General features: G+C 42.8%; 1 protein-coding gene across 1 annotated transcript; it reads left to right on the top strand.

Moving 5' to 3' along the window:
- Window positions 1–487: 487 nt before the first annotated feature.
- On the top strand, window positions 488–3,423 carry LOC121743197 (autophagy-related protein 18a-like). The gene is made up of 4 exons (XM_042136430.1): window positions 488–1,455; window positions 1,910–2,117; window positions 2,492–2,618; window positions 3,119–3,423. Exons 1-4 carry the CDS (start codon window positions 580–582, stop codon window positions 3,207–3,209), a joined length of 1,302 nt encoding a protein of 433 aa, XP_041992364.1. The 5' UTR covers window positions 488–579; the 3' UTR covers window positions 3,210–3,423.
- Window positions 3,424–11,555: the final 8,132 nt, after the last annotated feature.

Below are 11,555 nucleotides of genomic sequence, written 5' to 3'. Positions count from 1 at the left end.
TTTTTGGTTAATTTGTTAGTTGTGTTGTTAAACACTAATCGGAGTATTACGCATACAACCACATCCGAATTATTTTATTTTCCTGATTTTGGATCCAAACCCGAGACTATAAAAAAAAGAGAGTTTTAAACCAATGATGATAAATGTGTTATAAATTTACTACTCCCTTTCGATGAATAAATGAATCAACAAAGTAACCCTTTTTTAGATATAAACATTTTGGAATCACTGAATTGATTAAGGCATCTACAATGGTTAACAGAATCCGAACCCAAACCCAAACCCAAACCCAAAGTCCGACCCGTAAAGGATAAGGGAGATGCCACGTCGCTCTTCGTTTTAGTCTAATTTTTACATTACGTGCCCTCCAATTAACGAATCGAATACAGTGACAATTCTCCCTTCTTGTCCCCGTAAAATACCTTTTCTGCCCCCCATCGATTCAAATCCCCCAAGGCCTCAACAGTCATTTCAGCCCTTCCTTCTTAAGCTCTCTCATCTCTTCGATCCTATCCAACCCCAAATCGAATCCACTCCTCCCCCTTTTCCCGAAATTCCATCCAAGTCCCCGCCACCGCCATGGCTACAATTTCAAGCATCGCCACTCACCCAAACCCTAACCCTAACCTCAATCTCATCTCCCCCATGCTCCAGCCTTACCTCGAGCAGCAGCAGGAGCGCCTCCACCCCGAGACGCCGCCGGACGACGGAGGATCCTCCTACGACGCCGCTCCCGACACCGACGACCGCGATCCCTCAGCCGCCTCCGCCAACAATAATAACCCCGCCGCCCTCAGCCCCAATCCAAACCCTACCCCGATCAAGCTCCTCCACCTCTCCTTCAACCAGGACTACGGCTGCTTCGCCACCGGCACCGATCGTGGCTTCCGAATTTTCAATTGCGACCCCTTCCGCGAGATCTTCCGGCGCGATTTCGATGGCAACGGCGGGGGAGTTGGCGCAGTCGAGATGCTTTTCCGGTGCAATATCCTTGCGCTGGTCGGCGGTGGCGAGGCGCCGCAGTATCCGTTGAATAAGGTCATGATTTGGGACGACCACCAGAGCAGGTGTATCGGGGAGCTGTCCTTTAGGTCTGAAGTGCGCGGGGTTCGGCTTCGGAGGGATCGAATTATTGTTGTTCTCGAGCAGAAGATTTTTGTGTACAATTTCGCGGATTTGAAGCTGTTGCATCAAATTGAGACTATTGCGAACCCCAAGGGACTCTGCGCGGTGTCGCAGGTTGCAGGATCGTTTGTGCTGGTTTGTCCAGGGCTGCAGAAGGGGCAGGTCAGGGTGGAACATTACGCTTCAAAGAGGACTAAATTCATCAATGCTCATGATTCCAGAATTGCGTGCTTTACCCTCTCTCAAGATGGGAATTTGCTGGCTACTGCTAGCACCAAGGGGACGCTTGTTAGGATATATAACACACACGACGGGAGTTTGCTGCAGGAGGTATTTTGTTGTTTTATTTGTTGATACCTCTATTTATTTAAGCATCGATAAGGTAAATGTTGGTTACATCAAAACATGGTCTTGAGTTGGTGCTAATAGCAATTTAGATAACATTGCTGTGGGAATATGTGGGCAGAGTGTGAATTTTGTAGCCCCTTTGTTTTTTCTCATGAGCTAACATCGAATGGATTAGAGTATGGCAGTATGCTATTGTCTAATCTTCATATTGATGTTCTTTCTTTTGAGAGGTCTGTTTGTTCATATATTCTTGTTTGTTAGTATGTTGGTGACAATGCTATTGCTATAGGTATGACGTGGGGAAGGTGTTGTATTCGGATTCAGTTTTTTTTGTTTTTATTTGTTGAGCGGCTGGAGCCTGATCATTTTGTTTTGTGTTTTATGCTCCATCCAAGGAAAACTGATCTAAGAAGAGCCCACGTGTAATATGCTGCAGGTCCGAAGGGGTGCAGACAGGGCAGAAATATATAGTGTGGCATTCTCACCCACAGCTCAATGGTTGGCAGTGTCAAGTGATAAGGGCACTGTTCACGTTTTCAGCCTTAAGGTCAATTCTGGGAATGTCGGCAGCGAGAGGTCAAACAGCCCTCCTGATACAAACCCTTCTGCTACGACACCAGGCTCTTCACTGTCTTTCATGAAAGGTAATAATACTGGGTTACACTCTTATTAAATGAAATATTGCAGCCTCTTACTTTATTCGGGAGTTGCAAATTGCTTGCTATCAATTTGTCTGAGTTCTGAAGGAAATTGGATTGGATTCTTATCCACAACTACTAGCACTAATGAAAGATTGAACACGAATTCCTAAAACACAATTATAAGCTTACATGTTTTTATAAAATCATTAAAGCATTGATTTTGTTTGTTTTTCCCCATTTCATGGTTGTTGGCTAGTAATTGGACCTGTTTTTCTCATGAGAATATGGCTAGTTGGTATTCATGAGGAAGTGGGAAGTATGTACTGCCTTCCTTTGCACACTTCTGGGCCTGAATCAGTTTTCTTTTGTTTTGGCAGGAGTCCTTCCGAAATATTTCAGCTCAGAATGGTCAGTGGCTCAGTTTCGCTTACCTGAAGGATATCAATATATTGTTGCTTTTGGACACCAGAAGAATACAGTGGTAATTCTTGGCTTGGATGGAAGGTCAGTTTTACTTAACTCACAGTAGTACTGCTTCATTGATTTGGAAGTTCCTATTTTTCCAGCTTTACATGCATCTGCTACACACCAGTGTCATAGACCTGGCTTCTGTAAATCACAGCCTCTAATAGGGCTGTTTCTGTTCTAAGGGCTCATTCGGTTTGAAGATTATATCTCATGATTGAATATGTATTATGTTTGATTCATGAGATTGAATGTCACGATGATAATCAGTCATAGCCATCCCATCCAACTAAAATAATCTCACAACTAAGATGGATAATCATGATCGGCACCTAATAGTATTAATAAGTGGCTAAACTTGTTGGATTGGCTTGACCTGTTAACTGGACAGACTGGGTTCTAAACATATGTCAACATTATATTTTTTTCCCTCATGTGGAAGAAAGGATGAGTAGTTCAGAATTGTGTGAACTGTTAAGGTTTAAATGAAATAAAGATCTATGGTTGTCAAATTGACTAGTTGGTGGATGTGCGTGTAGCTTCTACCGTTGCAAATTCGAGCCAGGGAGTGGCGGAGAGATGACACAGTTGGAGTATCACAATTTTCTGAAGCCAGAAGAAGCATTTTAGCACTAAAGATATGATGCTACTCTCTCCCTGCCTCTACTTATGTTTCCTGGGTGCTAATTTGTGGGTTCGCGATGATGTTGTAAATATCCAATGTAAATGAAACCAACAGGGTGACACTGCTAAATCCATAATCAGTTTAGTATTGTAAAATGGGAATAACAACAATATCTGCTTCTACATTTCTTGTTTTTATGCAGCTGCAGCTGCTTCACTATCTCTCTTGCGCTTATATAGTAAATGCTTTTTTCTTCTAAATTTTTTTGATTTCGATAAAGTATTAAGCCTTAACTTAATTGGAATGCCTTTTAAAACACAAGAAGTTTATACCAACAATTTTTGCTTTCTCACCAAAATTTATTTCGGGTAAAAACTATACAAACTTCCATATTATTTTGCAATAAAAATGAGCAAGCACGTCTTTTTAGCTTTTCCAGACGCGCAGTGTTTTTTTTTTCTTTCTCTCAGACGCATAGTTGACGCCAAACATTTGGAAATACGCGACATGGATGTTTTCGAGCATCACAACAGGAGGAGATTGGTGGAGGGAAAAAGGGAGAGATGACCCTCCTCCCCCGCAGTCAGTGAAAATGACACCCACACATTGAGCGCGCAAGTGAGCATCGCATTGCATTTTCCGGTTTTAATATTTTTACTAATACAAAAAAAAAAATTCATTTAATTGTGTTGTTGGCCAATAATGGTCTTTCACCCTTTTTTCTTGATATTTATTTTACTCCTTTTTATAAATACTTTTTCTCTCCAATTCATTTTCACACAACCCATCTTCTTCATCATTTTTCTCCTTCCATATCTCTCCTCAATCATTTTGCAAATTTTGATACGTATTACAACGCCAACGACTTCTGAAGTAGGAACCATGAGTTAGTTATGCGGAGTCATGATGTATAAGGAATAAATAAAAATAAAGATAGACCAGTTAAGATGAAAGTTAATAATGTATATTGTACAAGGAATAAAAGGTTGTGGTAGTATTATTGTATACTACTCCTACCATAAGAATTTAATAAGAAATAAAATGTCAATTGTAAAATTAAAATAAATAAGGTAAAATAGTTAAAACAGTTTCACTCTCAAGCAATATCAAATGCCCAAAATCAATTGAACATCATGACATAACAATAATTTTTATTTATAATCATGAGGTGAATTTCAAGTCATTTTCTTTTTTTATAAAAATATAATATAATAATTCTCTTTTATTTTATTTTCTTTTTTATTTTACTATCTCATTTCTCTCCCTTTTTATTTCTCCCCTAAACTCTTGAAAACATCATTTTTTTTCAAATCCCATATAAAAAAAAAAACAAATGGCTGACAGCAGAATGAAGAAATTACTATACAAAATTTAGTACTCCCTCCGTCCCAAGGAAGATGACCCATTCTTTAGGCGACACGTGAATTTATGCAATTTTATTTTGTGTGTGAAGAGTAGAGAATAAAGTAAGAGAGAGGGAATAAAGTAGAAAGAAAGGTATTTCCATTTTTAGTAATGGATCATCTTAGTTGGGAAAACAAAAAAGGAAAATGAGTTATTTTTAATAGGACGGGAGAGTACTTTAATAGTACCTGATATAATTTGTCAAAAATGTAGTGTATTATTGTTTTTTCGCACGTGGAGAAGGGCAAAACGTACTACTTATAGGTGGGAGTATATAGACTCATTGACCACACTTCCTGAATTGAAATCTTGTTTGAATTATTATTTTTTATGAACAAATAAACTAAATTCTAGAGGCTAATATGAGACTTTGGGTCAGTGTTTGGTATGTAATGAAGGGGAGCAATAATAAAATTGATAGCAAAAGATTAATGGACTAACTTAACGAGCAAACTGAAATAAATGCGATGCCATCTCTATTTAAACAGTAGCCGTCCACAGAGCAGTCCCAAATCTCTCCTCTTACATGACAGCAATGGCGATGAATGTCTACGGCCAACCTTCCTCCTCCGCAACCAGAAGGATTCTTGCTGCCCTAGAAGAGAAGGGCCTCGATTACGACCAAATTCTCATCGATTTATACACCGGCCAGCAGAAGAAGGACCCATTAATCTGTTACGAACGCACCTACACCGACGGCAGAGGACGCAACGGAGGAGGCGGACGTGTCGGCTGGCGAGGGAGTGGAGAGCACGCCAGCCGGTGAGGACTCGCCGAGTGAAGAGCCGGACGTGTCGACGACGGAGCTTGCGAAGGCACCGTCGACGGATCGAGTCTTAAGGCCGAGAGACCGGCTCAAACCGCCCAGCCGGTTGCAGAATTGACGTCGCCCCAGGAGCAACTGTTTTATTTATTTTTTGTTATTTTATTTTGAAGAGAATATTGTTTTTAGTTAATTTAAACTTATATTGAGTCGAGCTGTTATAAGCTCCGTCGGGTTTTCTTTGTTGATTCTTTCCCGATGTTTAGATTAAGTCGAACCAACCCTAGAGTCCGTAGATTATAAAAAGGGCTTTTCATTGTTTCGGTCTTTTCATCAACGAAGAATTATTTGCCCAAATTACTTGCGTAATACTCTTGAAAACCTAACCCTCTGCCAATGGAGAAAACTCTCCGCGCCAGATTAGAATTCAGTCGCCGACCTTCACGACGAAGGAGCCGGATTTGTGGTATTCGTGTGTGAATTGACAGAAGTTCTTCGTTAAGGGAGGGATACTCTTAACAAACTGGCGCTTTCTTCCAGTACTCATGGATTTGCCCGAATCGAACGCCCCCCCTCAGCCGATGTTGACAGGGGAAACGCTCAAGAATTGATGGTTGGCTCCTCGCGTCGTCAGGTTGTGGCCGGCAACAGTGAGATCAACGCCCAGCCGTGACCCCCGCCGCGTGATATCATCCGCGAGGTAGGGTACCCGCACGTGGAGGAGTCTGCCGACCCTTTCAAGCAGGGTTTCGACAAAATCATGTCACGCTTTGATCAATTGGAGATGCGCATGGATACGACTGATCGGCATGTCAACAATTTGGAAGGAGTTTCGTTACAGGAAGAGTTGTTTTCGGATGATGATGATGACTCCGATGATAGGTATTACCGCTCCTACAGGGAGACTTATGTTCCACTGCGGGGTTCAAACCCTAGACAGCAGTTCGGGTTTCGTGGGGGGAGACAGCCACGGGGTGGACGTTGTGATAATTTCGCTAGGCGCGATAACCGCCGCAGGGACGGGGGATCCTCACGGGAGCCCCGACGGCACGCGACGAGCTGGGACTTGCCGTCGTCGCGACAATGTGGGGGAAACAGCCGCCGCCGTGCTACTGTGTGGGACAGCCCACGGCACCGCGATCAAGGCTATGATCGACATGGAGGTGATGATAGGACTGGGGTTACGATACGGGGCCCCGCACTTTGACGGCTCCAACGCGACAAATTGGATATCCCGCATGGAGTACTACTTTGATCATGTTTCTATGCCAGAAGAAGATAGGTTGCACTATGCGGTAATGTTATTCGACCCCCCAGCAGCCGAGTAGATTTTTAATTATCAAAAGAACAATCCTTTCATCACGTGGCCCGAGTTCCTGGAGGACGTTCGCCACATGTTCGATCCTCAGAGTTTTAAGAATTTTACTGGTCCGCTAGCCAAATTGGTCCAGACGGGTTAAGTAGCAGAATACCATGACACTTTTGAGCGGTATTTAAACAGAGTGCAAGGCCTTTCGGAGGCGTCACTGATCCCCATTTTTGTGGAGGGCCTCAAGCAACCTATTCAGGAGAAAGTGGAGCTGCAACAACCACAATCATTGGCGGAGGCCATGGCATTGGCTCTGCGTTAGGGGGCAACGCAGGAGAATCGGACGCAACAATCGTTCTCTAATAAGAAGCGGCAATGGTCGTCCCGCGATTCTAGGCAGTCGGCGGGAGTGCTGCCGAGCAGTTCGGTTCCGCCACCAGCGGGCGGCCCATCAGCTCGCGACGGAGGCAACTCCAAGATTGTGCCAATTAGGGTGTCCTTGGCAGAGAAGTCAGAACGATCAAGGAAATGGCTATGTTGGCATTGCCCTGAGAAATACTCCCCGGGAAACGTTTGATACCTTTCTCGGCCCTTTCTCGTATCTTTTCCATCATTTTCTTCCCCCGAACCTGTAACAGCAAATATGTCAGACCAAGGAGATCAGAAACTAATAGAAACTACCAACCAGTCCACGACGGATGAATTTGCCCGGCAATTTGCAACTTCATGCGCAATAGTTTTGCGATGAATCAAAACCAAAACGACCCACCAGAAACTGCTGTTGTGTCATACAAGATTGACACGAGTCCCTCCACATCGGAGGAGACAAACTCAACGGAGAGAATTACGCTCTCTGGTCCGTACTTATGAAGGCGGCAATAAGCGGTCGGGGAATGATATCTCACGTGACCGGAGTCCCAACTCCCCCACCGCGAACCGATCCAGCCTTCACACAGTGGCAACATGCTGACCACCGTGTGTTCACATGGCTGACCCAAAACGTTGAGCCTCGAGTAGTTGGTCGAATCTCACAACATCCGACGGCCAAGCACATCTGGGATGTGTTGGCCGTCACGTATGGAAGCGGAAGAGACAGAATCCAGGTGTATGACCTCTAGTTCAAAGCAAGCACACTGAGACAGGGAAACAGTTCATTAGACGAGATATGGAGCAAGTTGCAAGAGATATGGATCTTAATCGATCAAAAACAGAGCAATCCAATGAAGTGCCCAGGAGACATCGAAATCCACAATAAGTTCATACAAGATCAGAGACTATGCCAATTCGTCTACGCAATTGATAGCAAGTATGAATCGACAAAAAGGAAGATACTGAAATTAAATCCACTTCCCTCAGTAAATTTCGCATACAACCTACTCAACTTTATTTTACCCAAATAATACCCGCAAGTGTACGGGGTTATCGTAGCAAATAGCAAACAAGAGTATATCGTATCCCACAGAGACAATTAAGTGTCAACCTAAGTACCACGAACTAATTTCAACTACTATCCAGACGATCAGAAATTTTGGTTTTAAAACTAACAACTACTGAAAACATGTAAATGCAGAGCTTAAAATAGAACACTTAAACAAGAAAGCAATTAAGCAAGTTGTGTAAGACGATGGAGAAATATGCAGAATTCAAGGATCCGATGCACAACTCATAGCCTAACCCAATTAACACCGATTTACCATTTAAAGTCTCCAGAATTGTTAAATCAATCACAATTGTAGATTAAACCCCCTCCCGATGTGAGAAATCTGTAGATTAGGTGTAATAAGTGAAGTCCCCTTCTAAATCTTAGACCTAACTCCCAAAAGTTTGATTAGATTAAAGATCCCACTCATAATCTCAACTCTCCCGAGTTTTATTGAATTAAGGTGTGAATTATTCCTCTTTCAAGATTAAATATTTCATCTCCCGATTACTCTAAGAAATCCTACACTCTCAATTGGTGATCAAGCAATTGATAGGAAAAAGCACAAGAATAATTCAAACAATTGCAAGAGCATGATAAAACGAAATCAATTGGATTACAACTATGAATCAATGCATCTTCACCAAGAATCCCACATAAAAGGTTTAGTTACTCATGTTCAAAGTAGAAAACAAACAAAAACTAAGGGAAACAACGAAATTCATGATACGGATTACAATTGGCGGATGAATTGAAGCTTGAATCTTCAATATTCTTCCAAGAGTGCTTCCTAGAGAGAGTGTGTGTGTTTTTGCGGCTGGGAGAGAATGCCTTTCGTTGCCCTAGCTCTTGCCTCTTATTTTTCCTCCAAAAAATCGCGTCTGGAATTAAAAAAAATCGTCAGATTGACGGACCCGGCCGGGTGGAATTATTGAACTGAGTATTCACCCGGCCGGGTGAAACTCTCTGGAGTCTTCATGAACAAAACTGGCGACCCGGCCTGGGTGGAATTATTCAACATAAAATCCACCCGGTCGGGTAGCACTCCTGGCAGTCGCGCGCGGCTTTCGTAGATCGGTCATATCTCTCTCATCCAAACTCTGATTGGGGCGTGTGAGGTACCCACGCGAAGCTCTTTCGATGATGAAGACAATGGTAGTCTCAAAATTTGATTTGGACCCCATATTGATATGAAGATTAACGTTTGAAGTAGACCCCAGCCTCGTCTTGGCTCATTTTGACCATTTTTTACCTATTTTAACTTCAAACACTAGATAAACTCATCAAAACACCTTTATAGTGAAATATGAACATAAACTCTAAGATAATGCAATGAAAGCACACAAAAGATCATGTCTTATGTCCAATAAAACAGTTAAAATCCAAGTTTATCAGGTGGTCGCGACGGCAATGGAAGGAAGCATACAAATCGAACCGATGAGGAGGACAAATCGAAGTTAGTATGCTCCTATTGCAAATGGAAGAAGCATACCAAGGAGTCATGCTTCGAGCTTATCGGATATCCCGACAGGTGGGAAGAAAAGAACGGAAAACCGCCACCGCCGCCACCGCGAACACCCTGGAACCGCGGTGGGCATGCCGCCGCAGCAGTCGGAGGGCAGGAGATCGGAGGAGCTATCCAACCAACAAATACAGCCGATCCCGCCGCTACCCAACCAGCGAATAGGACCGGGACTGCGAATTTTGTCGCCGGAAGAAACGGGAGTGTAGTCCATGAATGGAGTGAGGAGCTAATTGGAGAAGACGAAGAGGAGGCGCACACGACTAGGGTTTCAGGTAAAGGGGCCTCTTTTATTAGAGAGCCCCCCACTTCTGTTAATTTCTGAAATTTACCCCATGTTTCTGCCAATTTCTGAAAGTTACCCCATGCCACTAATAATTTCCAGAAATTACCTCACTCTTCCGGAAACTCCATAAATACCCTAATTTTATGCAAAAACTAATTTCAGCCCTTCAGAAATTATGAAATTGCGTGTCAAGTATCTAGTGGATGTGAGAAAAACAATAGATGGATATTCGAGTGTGGGGCAACTGATACGATAACTTATGATGCCTCAGATCTTACAGGGATTCAAAAACCCCAGAAATCTCATATTCAGACAGCTAATGGGGAGTTTACAAAAGTTGAGGGGGCGGGAACTGTGAAAATATCACCTACCCTCCAATTATCTAACTGCATTTACATTCCTTCAATGTCTCATAAATTGTTGTTTATTAGCCATGTCAAGAAGGAACTCAATTGCACCTTATTGATGCAACCTCATTTCTGTCTCTTGCAGGATATCCGAACCGGGGAAATAATTGGACGTGGCACTGAACGTGATGGGCTGTACTATGTAGACGAGATAGCTCAAAAAGGGACCGCCATGCTAACTCACGGGTTTGCCGATAGGAAAGCTTGGCTTTGGCATCGGCGCTTGGGACACCCTTCTATCGGTTACTTAAAATTATTATTTCCTAGTTTTGTTTCTAAACATGATGAGTATTGTGAGACTTGTTTTTTGGCCAAAAGCCACCGAACCTCTTATCCATTGAATAATACTCGTGTTGATTTCTCTTTTTCCTTAATTCACTCTGATGTTTGGGGGCCCGCACCTTTTCTTAGGGACAGGATCTTAGATACTATTTAATTTTTGTAGATGACTGCACTCGCATGACTTGGGTATATTTCATGAAACAAAAACTTGAGGTCTATACACACTTTTCACACTTTTTTAACCTCATAAAAACCCAGTACCAACACTCTATAAAAATTCTGAGATCCGACAATGGAAGGGAATTTGTTAATTCAGCCATGAAATAATTTTTTCAAGAAAATGGTCTGATTCATCAAACTAGTTGTGCCTATACTCCCGAACAGAATGGTGTAGCTGAAAGGAAAAACCGTTCTCTCCTTGAAATGACCCGGTCCATGCTCATTGAGTCAAAAGCCCCAAAACACTTCTGGCCAGAAGCTATTGCCACCTCAGCCTACCTTTTGAACAGATTACCCACAAGTATCCTCAAATACCAAACACCACTCCAAGCCCTATCTTCCTTCACTAAAATTCCACCAACCTTAACTCTTGAACCACGAGTCTTTGGGTGCTCCATTTTTGTTCATATCCCAAAACATGAACGAACCAAACTGTCTCCCTCCCTGTGCAATTAAGTGTGTCTTCATGGGGTATGGGATAAACCAAAAGGGGTATAGGTGTTTTGATCCTAAAACTAACCGCATGTTTGTCACAATGAACTGCAATTTCCTTGGAACTGAATACTTCCATACCCACCTTAGCAGTCAGGGGGAGAATAATAGTAAGGACCCGCTAAGTTGGATATTAGCGCCAATGCCAACACCAAGTAATTCTGCAGCGGACCTAACAGAGGCGGCAGTAAGCGATCCCGCTGAGCAGGTCTCTGAAGTAGGACAGTCTGTCCCTGAAGGTGACACA

Source organism: Salvia splendens, chromosome 8, assembly GCF_004379255.2.
Source record: "Salvia splendens isolate huo1 chromosome 8, SspV2, whole genome shotgun sequence".
Lineage (NCBI taxonomy): Eukaryota > Viridiplantae > Streptophyta > Magnoliopsida > Lamiales > Lamiaceae > Salvia > Salvia splendens.
This window is presented reverse-complemented; position numbering and strand designations above follow the sequence as displayed.

Excerpts from the sequence above, each read along its gene's own strand:
- LOC121743197 (XM_042136430.1), top strand. The coding sequence starts at position 580 with ATGGCTACAATTTCAAGCATCGCCACTCACCCAAACCCTAACCCTAAC. Across the intron at positions 1,456-1,909 it reads ACGGGAGTTTGCTGCAGGAG|GTCCGAAGGGGTGCAGACAG; the intron begins GTATTTTGTTGT and ends AATATGCTGCAG. Across the intron at positions 2,118-2,491 it reads TTCACTGTCTTTCATGAAAG|GAGTCCTTCCGAAATATTTC; the intron begins GTAATAATACTG and ends TTGTTTTGGCAG.